This window comes from Mustelus asterias, chromosome 11 (genome assembly GCF_964213995.1).
Source record: "Mustelus asterias chromosome 11, sMusAst1.hap1.1, whole genome shotgun sequence".
Lineage (NCBI taxonomy): Eukaryota > Metazoa > Chordata > Chondrichthyes > Carcharhiniformes > Triakidae > Mustelus > Mustelus asterias.
The window spans coordinates 101,911,163-101,926,303 of NC_135811.1; the positions used below are offsets into that span (position 1 = coordinate 101,911,163).

At 42.3% G+C, this 15,141-nt stretch overlaps 1 protein-coding gene and 2 non-coding genes across 3 annotated transcripts in view; 2 read left to right on the top strand and 1 right to left on the bottom strand.

The window, feature by feature from the left end:
- The window catches only part of LOC144500743 (F-box/LRR-repeat protein 20-like), a 147,333-nt gene that overhangs the window by 46,385 nt on the left and 85,807 nt on the right, over positions 1-15,141 (top strand). Inside the window, 1 exon segment of the mRNA XM_078224137.1 lies at positions 9,392-9,453. Within this exon segment, the coding sequence (XP_078080263.1) occupies positions 9,392-9,453 (62 nt within the window).
- On the bottom strand, positions 7,058-7,249 carry LOC144501087 (U2 spliceosomal RNA). The gene has a single exon (XR_013499057.1). It is a non-coding gene; the product is annotated as a U2 spliceosomal RNA (small nuclear RNA).
- Positions 7,380-7,569, top strand: LOC144501059 (U2 spliceosomal RNA). Its single transcript, XR_013499043.1, has one exon. It is a non-coding gene; the product is annotated as a U2 spliceosomal RNA (small nuclear RNA).

Consider the following 15,141-nt stretch of genomic DNA (forward strand, 5'->3'; position numbering starts at 1 on the left):
AAATCCATTCAAAAGTCTGACAGCAGCAGGAAAGAAGCTGTTCTTGAGTTGATTGGCACGTGACCTCAGGCTTTTGTATCTTTTTCCCGAAGGAGGAAGGTGGAAAAGAGAATGTCCGGGGTGCGTGGCGTCCTTAATTATGCTGGCTGCTTTGCTGAGGCAGCGGGAAGTGTAGACAGAGTCAATGGATGGGAGGCTGGTTTGCGTGATGGATTGGGCTACATTCAGGACCTTTTGCCGTTCCTTGTGGTCTTGGGCAGAACAGGAGCCATACCAAGCTGTGATACAACCAGAAAGAATGCTTTCTATGATGCATCTGTAAAAGTTGGTGAGAGTCATAGCAGACATACCAAATTTCCTTAGTCTTCTGAGAAAGTAGAGGCGTTGGTGGGCTTTCTTAACTATAGTGTTGGCATGGGGGGACCAGGACACCTAAAAACTTGAAGCTCTCGATTCTTTCCAATTCGTCCCCGTTGATGTAGACAGGGGCATGTTCTCCTTTATGCTTCCTGAAGTTGATGACAATCTCCTTTGTTTTGTTGATATTGAGGGAGAGATTATTGTTGTCGCATCAGTTCACCAGATTCTCTATCTCATTCCTGTACTCTGTCTCGTCATTGTTTGAGGTCCGACCCACTATGGTGGTGTCGTCAGCAAATGCACCAAAAATTAAAAATATCAAAGGCAGTATTTTCATGTTGGCTTCTTTTAAACTGGAGTTGGAAATTTACTCGCACTTGTCAATCTGTAAGAGCACTTGACCTTCGGATTTATATTAATTAGGCATTAAGGTCTAAAAGGGACCAGGTAGATTAAATACAGCTGAAGCTTGGCACTAGAATGTATTGTATGTTGATATGTGTAAGATTTCTATTAATAACATCTTAGTATATTTTCTATTTTTAAAAAAAATGGACAACAGTAATTTGCAGAAGTGCAAACTAATCACCATTGTAGCAATTGGCAAATGAAGAGTTCAGTAACATTGGTAATGTTCAGTGACACGAGTCCGCAATACAAAACAGCTTTTACATTTAGTATTAGTTCATGGCTTGGAAGCTAATTCCTTGTTTGTACAGCAGTGTACGCTTTAAGCTAGGCTCAGCAACCTAATCCATCAGTATAGACTGAATGGAGCTACCCAGTTTGTCTAGATAGGCACCTCCAAAGTTCTTTGTGTAATATATGGATATACAATCTCATTACGGTGTTTTGAAGTTTTTTTTGTGGACTCGCATTAGATCATGCACCAAACTCACCAGAATTTAATTTTGCTAAGGATACCCTCTGACAATAGGAGAGGTGGAAGTGCTGGTAGGGAAGAGGTTGCTGCCTGGCACAGGGATCTTGATGATTTCTATGTTGCAGGTTTATTCGTATTATTCCCTTGCCACTAACATGACCCCATTGTCTGAGATGAAGCTGGGTGATGTTGACAGCAACTTAGAATACGTAATTTGACCTACTTAGTAGTGGGAAACAACTTGGACTTCAGTAAAAGTCTAACCTCAACAGAACACCATAAATACATTGAATTAGCTGCAGGATCAGTTGCTGACAGATGACTTGAGAAAGGTAGAAACTACTGCTGCTTGAAGCAAAGACAATACAAACTCTTGACATTTGTTGAAATCATGGTTTCTTACATAGTCATAGAATCCCTACAGTGCAGAAGGAGGCCATTGAGCCTGCACCGACGACAATTCCACCTGAGCCCTATCCCCGAAACCCCACGCATTTACCCTGATAGTCCCCCGATACTCGGTCAATTTTAGCATGGCCGCTCGACCTAACCCGTACATCTTTGGAGTGGTCTTAATTCTTTCTTTGGAGCTGTAAAACTCTTGTTACAGTCTGAAGTTTCTCCCAATTCATGTTGCGTATATTTGCTGCAAAGCTCATTGATCTATGTCACATAGGTTTCAAAATTTAGGCCGTGTGTCACGAATGAAAGGAAACGGCCACACTCTTAACAGTTACCATTTTGCCAAGTTATTTCACGTGTCCTGCACATCATTCTTGTCAACTGGAAGGCAAAATCCACCACAGTGTGGTTGAATTGTTAAGGCTAAAAAGAACGGCCAACTTTATTACAAGATTCTTAAAAAAAAACCCTAAAAAGAGATGAGCAGCATTACCATGCTCGACAAACTATGCTTCAAGTGGACGAGAAGTGGTGCCCTAAGTCTTGAAATCCTCTTCAAAGTCATTTAACTGAGATGCAGTAGAAGGTAATATGAGTATTGTCTCACTGTGACAACCATTTGACCAGTTTTACCATTCAGGTAAATTTTGAACTTTGTTCTGAATTTACAGAATAGAATCGTAGAATCCCTACAGTGCAGAAGGAGGCCATTTGGCCCATCGAGACTGCACTGACAGCAAACCCACCCAGGACTTATCGCTGTAACACCATATATTTACCCTGCCGATTTCCTTGACACTAAGGGGCAATTTAGCATGGCTAATCAACCTAACCTGTACATCATTGGACTGTGGGAGGAAACGGGAGCACCTGGAGGAAACCCACGCAGACATGGAGTTCCACAGTGACCTGCAGCTGGAATTGAACCCGGGTTCTTGGCGGTGTGAAGCAGCTGTACTAAGCACTGTGCCTCCATGACTTCTGACTTTGATATCCAATGGCTCGGCAGCAAATTGAGGCTCTAAGCTCAGACATTATTGCCTCAAAAATATGAGAAGAGCTGCAAATGCAGTGAATTTAGGAATGACCAATAACAGTGTCAACAGATTGGTTGTATCTTTTTCTCTACCACCTACAAATAAAATTGAATCATAGCAATTTACAACAAGAGGTCATTTGGCCTGTTGTCTGTGCCATCCAGAAAAAATGCTATCCAGCCTTAACCCATTTCTAGCTCTTATCCATTGCCTTGTAAGTTATGGCACTTCGTCAAGTCTTTTTAAGGCTTCTGTCTCCCTTTCAGTTGGAGTTTCAGACCCCCACCACCATCTATGTGAAATAAATTATTCTCAAACTCCCTCTAATCCTTCTACCAATTACTTTAAATCTATGCCCCCTGCTTATTAACATTTCTGCTAAGGGAAATAGGTTCCTCCTATCCATTCTATCTAGGCTCCCTGTAATTTTGTGCTCAATTAAGCCCCCTCAGCCTCCTTGTTTGAGGAAACAGCATCAGCCTATCCAATCTTTCCTTGTGGTTTTTATGTCTCCTCTCTAATGCGATTGTATTCTTTCTACAATACTGTGATCAGAATTGTACATCGTAAGCAAACTGTGGCCTATCTAGTGTTTCATATAGTCCTAGTGTAATTACCCTGCTCTTGTATTCTATTCTTCAGCTAATAAAGAGAAGTATACCTCCGTAACCACCTTATTTAGTTGAGGGATCTATGGACATGCGCTTCAAGGTCCCTCTGTTTCTCCACAGCATTCCACCGTTGAGTATGTATTCTCCTGCCTTGTTTGCTCTCCTCGAATTCATTACCTTGTACTTCTCTGGGTTGAATACCATTTTTGTTCACCTTGCCAGTGATATCTTCCCCCAGTGTTCAGATTTCTTCCTCATTATCACCAACACTTTTTTTCATACAAAGAACAATTTTTTAAAAAATTCATGATATTAAGGTTTCTCTAATATTTTTGAGAAGGGTACAGTGCCAGGATTTCATAGTTGTGAAAACTTAAGGCTCTACTCTTGTCAATTGGGATTAGCTTAGGGGTTTAAAAAAAATGGGCGGCATGGACAAGTTGGGCCAAAGGGCCTGTTTCCATGCTGTAAATCTCTGACTTCACTATCTACTTCTTCCTTCTATAAGCATCTAAAACCCAACCTCTGTGTAGCCCAACTATTTTGCTTTGTCTCCTCTGTTATTCTTGGTGCTACAGTAAGAGTTTTAACAACACCAGGTTAAAGTCAAATAAACCTGTTGGACTTTAACCTGGTGTTGTTAAAACTCTTACTGTGTTTACCCCAGTCCAACGCCGGCATCTCCACATCATGACTCTTGGTGCTATGCAGTGCTTAAGTCTTTGTTTGGGTTACTTAATCATTAAAAAGCCAAGTCCTCTCAATGGATGTGCAGAATGCTTCTGTTTCTGAATTGGACAGTGTGTGTATGTGTCATGTTATGCAGGGTAGTACTGGTCTCTTCCTGTGTATGATGAAATGTTTGTTTCTAGGTCAGATTTTTATCAGTTTGCCTGCCACTTTTTAATTTTACAGATCTGAGCTACCATGTTGCAGGTGTGCAGCAAAGCACTAATTTACCAATAATCGGTTTATCACAGGGATAGATAAAGCATTAGCCAGATAAATACATTTATTTTTTTTTAAAAACTAAATATTATTTGGTGGTCGTATTGTGCCATTGAGTAAATACTGAAATTCCTTAGGGTGTTTAAAATACTGTTTTTTATTTTTATTTTTCCAGTGTCTTGTTTTACACGGGTATGTTTTTGGCGTGAGTGATCCCAACCTACAGACTGATCCTGCCTAGGAATCTATGAATTTGGCATGTTTCACAGTAAATGGCGCAAAAATGTTTTTTTTTTTGGAATCATAGAATCATACAGTGCAGAAGTTAATTTAGACAAATGCGAGGTGATGCATTTTGGTAGATTGAACCAGGGCAGGACTTACTCAATTAATGGTAGGGCGTTGGGGAGAGTTACAGAACAAAGAGATCGAGGGGTACATGTTCATAGCTCCTTGGAAGTGGAGTTGCAGGTGGACAGAGTGGTGAAGAAGGCATTCGGCATGCTTGGTTTCATCGGTCAGAACATTGAATACAGGAGTTGGAATGTCTTGTTGAAGTTGTAGAAGACATTGGTAAGGCCACACTTGGAATACTGTGTGCAATTCTGGTCACCCTATTATAGAAAGGATATTATTAAACTAGAAAGAGTGCAGAAAAGATTTACTAGGATGCTACCGGGACTTGATGGATTGAGTTATAAGGAGAGGCTGGATAGACTGGGACTTTTTTCTCTGGAGTGTAGGAGGTTGAGGGGTGATCTTATAGAGGTTTATAAAATAATGAGGGACACGGATCAGCTAGATAGTCAATATCTTTTCCCAAAGGTAGGGGAGTCTAAAACTAGAGGGCATAGGTTTAAGGTGAGAGGGGAGAGATACAAAAGTGTCCAGAGGGGCACGGTAGCACAGTGGTTAGCACTGCTGCTTCACAGCTCCAGGGGCCTGGGTTCGATTCCCGGTTTGGGTCACTGTCTGTGTGGAGTTTGCACATTCTCCCCGTGTCTGCGTGGGTTTCCTCCGGGTGCTCCGGTTTCCTCCCACAGTCCAAAGATGTGCGGGTTAGGTTGATTGGCCATGCTAAAAAAAAAATTGCCCTTAGTGTCCTGAGATGCGTAGGTTGGAGGGATTAGTGGGTAAATATGTAGGGATATGGGGGTAGGGCCTGGGTGGGATTGTGGTTGGTGCAGACTCGATGGGCCGAATGGCCTCTTTCTGTACTGTAGGGTTTCTGTGATGATATTCAACAGCATTGCTCTCACTGAATTCCCACCATCAACGTCCTGGGGATTACCATTGACAAGAAACTGAGCTGAACCAACCGTATAAATACTGTAGATCAGGTCAGAGGCTAGGAATCCTGGGGTGAGTAACTTACCTCCAGACTTTCCAAAGCCTGTCCACGCGGCAAGTCAGGAGTGTGATGGAATACTCTCCACTTGCCTGGATGAGTGCAGCTCCAACAACACTTAAGCTCAGCATCATCCAAGACCAAGCCTGCTTGATCCACCACCTTAAACATTCCCTGCACCCACAGACAGTGACCAAAGCTGAGAATTGAACCCGGGTCCCTGGCACTGAGGCAGCAGTGCTAACCACTGTGCCACCGTGCCTCTGTGCTGCCCCTAGTGTGTGGAGTGGCTGGCAGCAAGTGTTCATCACTGGCCCAGTTCAGCTGCTTTCAACAACATCTTGGAAGTGAGGAGAAAACATTTTTTTTTTGAGAGAGCCCTGCAACCTGCTCCCAGATGTGATACCGCAGTCTTGTTTACCTAGGTGCTCTCTAAAGTCATGGCAGTCTTCGGTATTTGAAGCACCACTTGCTTCATTTACCTTGGCCTTTGGCTTCTGGGAGCATTATTAATGTGTCTGACTGGACATGACAACCAAGGCATTGGGATTGACTCGTGGACTGTGAACACCTTCGATGAAAAGCAAAACAATAAAGAAGCACCTTGAGCCATGTCGGTGTAAGAGGGGAGAAACGCGATCCGTGTAAAAGCTGGTTCGGGAAGATTTGTCCAAGGAAGTGAAGAATGGTTTTGTTTTTGCATCTTGTTAACAATGAGCTGAAATATAAGTGACTCACTTTGTAGGATTTTAGCAGTTAATGTGCAGCATGCGCCTGTCTGTTATAATCTGCAGCTGTTAATCTGATGTCAGCTACTCCCAGCAGATTTTATAATTGAAATTGCTTTCACTGCAGGGGTCAATAATTCCACTGTTCTGAGGTCAGTGGTCTCGCTATAGGTCAGGAGCAGTAGGAAACACTTCGCTGAGTGTCTGGTAGATTCACGGAGGAAGGGGGGGGGGTGGAATTATTGGGCTTTACTTCACTGGAGATAAAGATAAGAAACTGGAAGTAGTAGAAGAAAATGGAAAGAATGCAAACAATTTGACATGAGGAAAATTAGATTGGAAAGATAAATCTCAGTATTCTGGAGTAATTTCTCTAATCAGATTTAATGCCAAAAGCCAATGCTTTCCACACTAACGTTCACTGGGTCAGTAACCCAAATATACTTGTCATTTCTTATTTAAGCATTGACACTTTATTCATTCATGGGATGTGGACATTGCTGGCAAAGATTTTCTCCTGCTCCACCTTAATTTTTTTGTGGCCACAAACCAACCCTGATCGAGAGTTTTTAGCAACCTGTTTGCTTCCCTCAGCCCAGACACATTAAGGGATGTGTATGAATTTTTTTTTTTAACCCAATTCGATCAAATGAAGTCCAATTCAGAGTCTCAACAAGTTGAGACATTCCCGATCCAAGCTGACAAGACAGGGCTCTCACCTCCTGTCCTGGGCTTGATCCACATGATCCAAGCTGATTGGAGTAGGAATAGCTCCTCCTCCAAGGCTTGATCTCATTTGCACCTTAGCCAAAAGGCCGAGATGCCGCTTTTAAAAATTGCTTCAAATGAAGCTAAAATGTAACCTAATGATTTCAACTAAGTGCAGCATGTCGATACTACACTTGATCTGAGCCAAAAGGCCGAGAAGCGATATGAATGCTTTAAGTAACACTCTTTAACTTTCCTTCCCTCCCTGCTGTGTTTTTTCTGGGGGTGGATCTGTCTTGCACTCAGCATGTATGTGTCTGTGAATGTATGTGTATCTGTGCGTTTATTATACATATCGCTTCTCAGCCTTTTGGCTAAGATCAAGTGTAGTATCTATGTGCTGCACTTGTTGAAAGTCATGAGGTTACACTGAGGCTTCATTTGAAGCAATTTTTTAAAGTGGCATCTCGGCCTTTTGGCTAAGATGCAAATGAGATCAAGCCTTGGAGAGGTGCAATGCCTGCTCCAATCAGCTTGGATCATGTAGATCAAGCCCAAGACAGGAAATGAGAGGCCTGTCTCGTCAACTTGGATCGGGATTGTCTCACTTGCTGAGACTTTGAATTGGACTTTGATTGGATTGAATTGGATATATAAACAAAAAAAACCCCACTGTTTAACTTTCCTTCCCTCCCTGCTGTGTTTTTCTGGGGGTGGACCTGTCTTGCACTCAGCATGTGTCTGTGTATGTATGTATATCTGTGTGTTTTATATATATATATATTTTATATATATGAATAAAATTTTGGATCCTTACTGTGTTTTCATATGTATAAGAAGTTCAGTATGCACATTATTCATAAGCCACTTTAACAGTACTGTAGTGCTATGAACTGCAGGTGCATTATACAGCTGCGTCTTGTAGATACGAATATACATAGTTCTTGTCATGAGTTGTGACAGTTTATAATGTCTCCCAGGATTCACTGGTCTTAACAATGGCTTTGAGGTTTCTGTGCTGTCAGTTCTGTTCTGTTTTTGTGGGCAAGGTGGAGTTTGCGAACATCGTGTCCTGGCGCATTTCATGAATGTCTGTCAGAGTTGTCACAAAGCAAATCCTGGTGTTTTGTACCAGGTCCACTGTTCTCGCTCCGTCATGTTTGTGAGAGTCAGAAGGAAAGCCGCACTTTGGGAGTTGTGGTCCACGTAAGCAACATGGCACTTTTGGACAGTCTGGATGTTGCAGTCTGCTCGGAGTCAGTTCATTCAGGATAGCTAATAGACGCGAGAGGACCTCACCATTTTGGAATGAAACGTAGAGAAATATTTCAGACACTGAAAAAAATGACAATAGGCTACTTTTTCTGTCTTGTGAATCACATATTTGTGTATTCAGATTTGGAATGCAAACTACTGCCGTTATCACATTTTTATATTTGCTCTCAAATTGCTGACAAAATAAAACAGCCAGAAGAATTTTCAAATAAATATTTTGAATCGCGTCACTCGCCTCCCTTCTCGATTATTTAATGATAGCTGTTTGCTAACTGCTGATTGGTAATTTTTGCTCATTTATTAGGTGAAGGGATCCTTGTTTTTTATGATGACGAGTATTTGAGCTCGTCTTTCTGGTTAAGGCCTGGAGGTTCTAGTGCTCTACCATGCTTGCCAACTTGGGAGGCAAACCAGAAAGATACAGCAGCTATGAATTTAAAAAAATCTAGTTTCCTATTGAAGTATCCTGCAGAATGTTAACAGTTATGATTGGCACTGCACAGTGCCTGGGGAGAGGAATGGGACCTACTGTGCACTGGCATTGTGTTTAACTGTTCGATATACCAAAAAAAATTAAACCATTGTGCTTCCTACATTGCCCCTCCCATACATGTCATTTCTTCGCTGAAAGAGTCAGGCTTGGGAGGCAAGATCAGCACTTTGTAATGTTTTTGTCAACTGACAAATAAGATAGCCCAGATGAGACCTTGGAAACAGAAAGCCAGGATTACTCCTAAGCTTGTCTATTGCTGAGCTACATATTTTCTGTTTGTATGCAACAGCTGAATTTTTTTCAGAGATTTCCCCCCCCCCCCCCCCCCTCAATCTTGATCAAGGGTGGATGAGGTAATGGTACAAGTTTGCCGTTCACACGGTAATGCCAATGCTTAATTGCTGCTGTTTCGATGTCTGCGGGTGACTGATCCTTGTTTGAAATGGTCACTCAATTCCTTGCTCCCCATCCTCGACTGTTGCCACTTTACACAGCAGTGAATAGAAAATGGAATCTCCGCGTTCGTCTCCACTCTCGTTGTTGTTTAAATTTTTGTTTTGCTCCTGGCATGTTCTAACACTAACCCTCTGTTTTCTAGATGTTCTCGAACAACGATGAAGCTGTGATAAACAAGAAACTCCCAAAGGAACTGCTGCTCCGGTAAGAACAACACAAATCAGATGTCATTGAAGTTCTATCTGCTCTCAATAGAGACTATAGATTGGCAAATGTACAAATCCATAACGTTGAAATTCTACGAATATGCTTCCAAAAATTGGAAGCAAAACCTTCCAAAGTTTAAGCTGTGACTTAAAGCAAAAGCAATTATCATTAATTTTTATGGTTAAAGTTTATTTATTAGTCACAAGTAGGCTTACATTAACACAGCAATGAAGTTACTGTGGAAATCCCCAAGTTGCCACACTCCGGCGCCTGTTTGGGTACACTGAGGGCAAATTTAGCATGGCCAGTGCACCTCACCTGCACGTCTTTCGGACTGTGGGAGGAAACCGGAGCACCCGGAGGAAACCCAACGCAGACACGAAGCGAATGTGCAAACTCTGCACAGACAGTGACCCAAGCCGGGAATCGAACCCAGGTCCCTGGCACTGAGACAGCAGTGCGAAACCACTGTGCCGCTCATAGGCTATGAGTGTGCAGTTTTTCACCTCAAACTGAGCATATTGGCTTTTCTGTAATTCCCCAATTCTAGGAGGATGCATCTTCTCAAAATTAAATCTGCAAATTTGACATTTTTTAATGGTGTTGTAAACTATATTTGATGGACGCTAGAAAGTCGGAGTGATTAAAGTTTAAAACAATCGCCAGACAGCGCATGTTCTTCAAAAGCCTCCACCTGCACACTTTGCTGCTGCTGATCACCGACAGTTTTGGGCTGGGGTGCGAGGGTCAATAGTAAAGTCACCAAAAGATAATTTGAAGCTGGCGGTATGTTTTGTGCCTTTTACAATGTAATTGATTTTTGGTATGAAAATCATACAGTAAAAAACAAGGGGTACAACTCTAAAGGGTGTGCAGCGGCAGAGAGACCTGAGTGTTTCTGTGCATAGATCTTGAAGTTGTTAGGACAAGTGGAGAGAGCAGTTAATAAAAGCATAACCGGATCACGGGCTTTATTAATAGGGGCAGAGAGTAGAAGAGCAAAGGAGGTTGTGCTGAACTTGTATAGGACACTAGTTAAACCTTAGTTGGAATACTGTGTACAGTTCTGGGCACCACACTTTAGGAAGGATGTGGATGCGTTGGAGAGAGTGCAGAAAACAAAAATGGTTTCAGGGATGGGAAGTTTGTTATGAAGATGGGATTGGAGAGTTTGGCATTGTTCTCCTTTTAGAGGAGAAGGCTAGGAGGAGATTTGAAAGAAGTGTTCAAATCATGACAGATTAGATGGAAGAAACTATTCACGCTCGCAAAAGGATTGAGAACCGAGGGCACAAGTGACTTGCGAAAGAAGCAAATGTGCCAAGCAAAGAAGCAAAAGGGGCGGCACGGTAGCACAGTAATTAGCACTGCTGCTTCACAGCTCCAGGGTCCCGGGATCGATTCCCGGCTCGGGTCACTATCTGTGTGGAGTTTGCACGTTCTCCTCGTGTCTGCGTGGGTTTCCTCCGGGTGCTCCGGTTTCCTCCCACAGTCCAAAGATGTGCGGGTTAGGTTGATTGGCCAGGTTAACAATTGCCCCTTAGAGTACTGAGATGCGTAGGTTAGCGGGATTAGCGGGTAAATATGTGGGGGTAGGGCCTGGGTGGGATTGTGGTCAGTGCAGACTCGATGGGCCGAATGGCCTCCTTCTGCACTGTAGGGTTTCTATGATTCTATGATGTGAGAAAAAAGCATTTCGCACGGTGAGTGGTTCAGGTCTGGAATGCACTGCCTGGAAATGTGGTGGAGGCAGGTTCAATTGAGGCATTCAAGGGCAAAGGTGCAAGGTTATGGGGAAAAGGCAGGAGAATGGCATTAAATCTTAATGCTCATTCAGAGTTCAGAGAGCTGGTGCAGACACAACAGGCCGATTGGTGACCACCTGCACTGTAATGATTCTGTAATTTATTCTTAACCAATGATGAATAGTTAAACAGCCTTCAGGCTTGTGCAGTTCCTCAGCAGGTCCATTTCCTGATGATGCTGCTCTTGATAAATTTCCCAATATGACTTGCTTGACCTTTACCTACAAAGCGGCTAAAAATATTTCTCCCAGCCCCTCAACATATACCAGCGGCGGTGCCCAGCCCTGCCATTCTGTTGAAATGTCACCGACAAGATTTGTCTTTGCATCAATATGTTGCAATTTGTCTTTGTATGTTTATCATTAATGTTGCTGTGCGGTTGACCAAAGGACAGTGGGTTTCTCAGGTGTAGAGATATTTTATGTCTGTAACGCTATCCCATTCCCCTTTCTGGCAGTGAAGATGTACCTTCGCGGCCAAATACTGAACAAAACCTGACCATATAAAAATGGTAGAATCTCGGTGATTTTGGGACCCACATTAAATGAAAATTCCTTTTATTTAAGATTCTATTGCTTGGATGCTGAAACAATTGACATTAGCACTTTATTTCCTTTTTGTGTAACTATTTTTGTACCTAATATAATTTTAAAACTGGTTAATTTCTGGTTATTTTTCCAATCTTTGGTGCAATGTTCACAAGCTATTTCAGGGCAGGTTCTTAGTACTTTGGATGAAATCTTCCCTGATTTGAGATCACCGAATGATTATATGGCACTTTGTTTGCTTTGCCTAGTAAACCTGAAGACTGGTGGCTTGGCACAATGGATAATACTTTTGTCGGAAGGTTGTCTGAATTGGAAGGTTGCAAGTTTGCTCCAAGGACTTGTCGGTCTACAGAAGCAAAATCTAGTTAGACTGACACTCTAGTGCAGATTGCTGCAATGTTGAAGGTGCAGTTCTTTGGATGATATTTCAGGGTAAACTTGCCATTTCTAGTGGCTGCGATGGCATTAAAGATTCTATGGCACTTCTGAAAAGATGTGGAGATGCCGGCGTTGGACTGGGGTAAACACAGTAAGAAGTTTAACAACACCAGGTTAAAGTCCAACAGGTTTATTTGGTAGCAAAAGCCACACAAGCTTTCGAAGCTCTAAGCCCCTTCTTCAGGTGAGTGAGTCTCTTCTGAAAAGAGACAGCAGGGAGTTGGTCTAACATTTCTCTGTCTTAACCACAAACAGATAACCGGGGGCGGCACAGTGGGTTAGCACTGCTGCATCACAGCGCCAGGGACCCGGGCTCGATTCTGGCCTCTGGTCACTCTGTGTGGAGTTTGCACATTCTCCCTGTGTCTGCGTGGTTTTCCTCCCACTGTCCAAAGATGTGCTGGTTAGGTTGATTGGCCATGCTATATTGACCTTGGTGTCAGGAGGATTAGTAGGGTAAATATGTGGGGTTACGGGAATGGGGTGTGGGGTGGGGTTGTGGTCGGTGCAGGTTGGATGGGCCGAATGGTCTCCTTCTGCACTACAGGAATTCTATGATTTTAGTCCTCATTTTTATTAGAAGCACTGACAATTTCTTATGCATAAAATAGCTACCAGATTTGACCAAATAGCAGTCCACTGTGAAGGGTTTTGATATACAGTAAGATATTTATAGAATGGTTTTCGTTTTGGAAAAACATAACTTTGAATGACCTAAGGTGGCTTATTTTAGAAAACTGGTGAGATGGTGATCGCGATCGGTGAAGTATGAGGAAATGAATAGCAAGGTGCGGCAATTTGTGGCTTTATTTCTAAAGTAAAAAAAGTTCGGAGAATGTTTATCTTGGGATTAGAAGTAATGTAAAACTTGCTTTTTGTTCGATGTACTGGGGAAGCAGTGCTACAGGAAACTGGGAATTTAAAAAGCGGCTATCCAAATGTTTATGTAATTTACAGTATTTCGAAAAGCTTTCCTGGTGTTTTACTTTGGCAGCTGCCAAAAATAATTTGGGCAGGAAGCAGGATTGAACTTGAACACCGAATGATTATTAAAATACTCAGAAAACAATGTAATTCTTTAGCTTAGTCTATGGAAAAATGCTAAAGTATTTTTGGAATTTAACTATTGTAATGTGGGCAGCATGGAATGTACATAGTGCAGGCATAATTGCTTTGATCACAAACATGCCACTTTATAAATAAGTTGGGGCATAAGTGGTGGTGTAAGTGGAATCTTGTGTCATAGTGTAGTAAGCTCATGATTCCCCCACTTTTAAATACTGTTCACAGTTGCGCTGTCTGTTAAATGCTGTAATCCCCAGACCTGGGCTAATGATCTGGAGAGATGCATTCAAATCCCACCCCAGCAGCTGGACAATTTAAATTGCGTTAATTAAATAAATCTGGAATAAAAAGTTATCAGTAATGCTGGCTATGTGACCACCAGATTGCCATATAAACCATCTGGTTTACTCATGCCCATTAGGGCAGGAAATCTGCCATACTTATGCGACCTGGCTTGTGTGTGACTCCAGACCCACATCAAAGCTGTTGATTCTTAACTGCCCTCTGAAATGGGTTAGCAGGTCACTCAGCTGTGAAGAGGGTTGCTCACCACCATCTTACCAAGAGCAGTTAAGGATGGGCAACACGTGCCACTGGTGCCCACATCCATTGAATGAATGAATGAAACAAAATGCATATCTGAAGAATTGGGCATAAAAATAAACAAACCCAAACTCCCAAACCATGCAAACACGTGAATTAGGTGTAAGGGTAGGCCACTCGGCCCCTCAAGCCTGATCTGCCACTCAATAAGATCATGGTTGATCTGATTTTAACTTAAACTCCACATTCCTGCTACTTCTGGTAACCTTTCACCCCTTTGCTTGTCAAGAATATATCTATCTCTGCCTTAAAAGTATTCAAAGACTCTGCGCACTGTCTTTTGAGAGAGAGAATTCCAAAGACACTCAACCCTCAGAGAACCAAAATTCTCCTCATCTGTCTTCGATCGATGACCCTGTTATTTTTAAACAGCGATGTCCAGTTCCAGATTCTCTCAAAGTCTTTCCACATTCACCCTGTCAAGATGCCTCAGGATCTTGTTTGTTTCAGTCAAGTCAGATTTGCTCTTTTAAGCTCGAGCAATAGAGGCCTAGCTTGTCCAACCCTTCCATTCCACGTACTAGTCTAGTAAACCTTCTCTGAACTGCTTACGACACATTTGTACCCTTACTTAAGTAAGAAGACCAATGCAGTACACAATACTCCAAATGTGGTCTCACAGATGCCCTGTATTGAAGCATAACTTCCCTACTTGTAGATTCAATTCTCCTTGCAATAAACAACATTCAATTAGCTTTCCTAAATATGTGCTGTACCTGCATCTTTTTGCAATTCATGCACTTGATCCTTTAGCACCTCAACTTTGCATCTCTCACCATTTAGATTTTTTTATTGTTCCCGCCAAAATGGGCAATTTCATATTTTCCCACCTTTTACCTCATTTGCCAGATCTTTGCCCACTCATTTAACCTACCCATATGCCCTTTGTAGCCTCCTTATGCCATCGTCACAGCTTAAGTCCATTTTGTTCACCACCTTGTGCCTAATTCGAAAGTTGGTTTCCCTTATCTCGAAGATGAGGCCTGGGTGGGATTGTTGTCGGTGTAGGCTCGATGGGCCGAATAGTCGCCTCCCTGCACTGTAGGGAATCTATAAAGAGAAGGAGCCAATAAGTGCCTCACACGTGAAATGAATTTTAAATTTCCTACAAGCTTCTACATTTGTGAAGAAAGTACTTTGTGAGGGTGGTGTGTTATCAGTAGAGATCCGCAGATTTCTTTCATCTCCTACTATTCATGATATTTGTAATTGCTGTTAAAGTATTA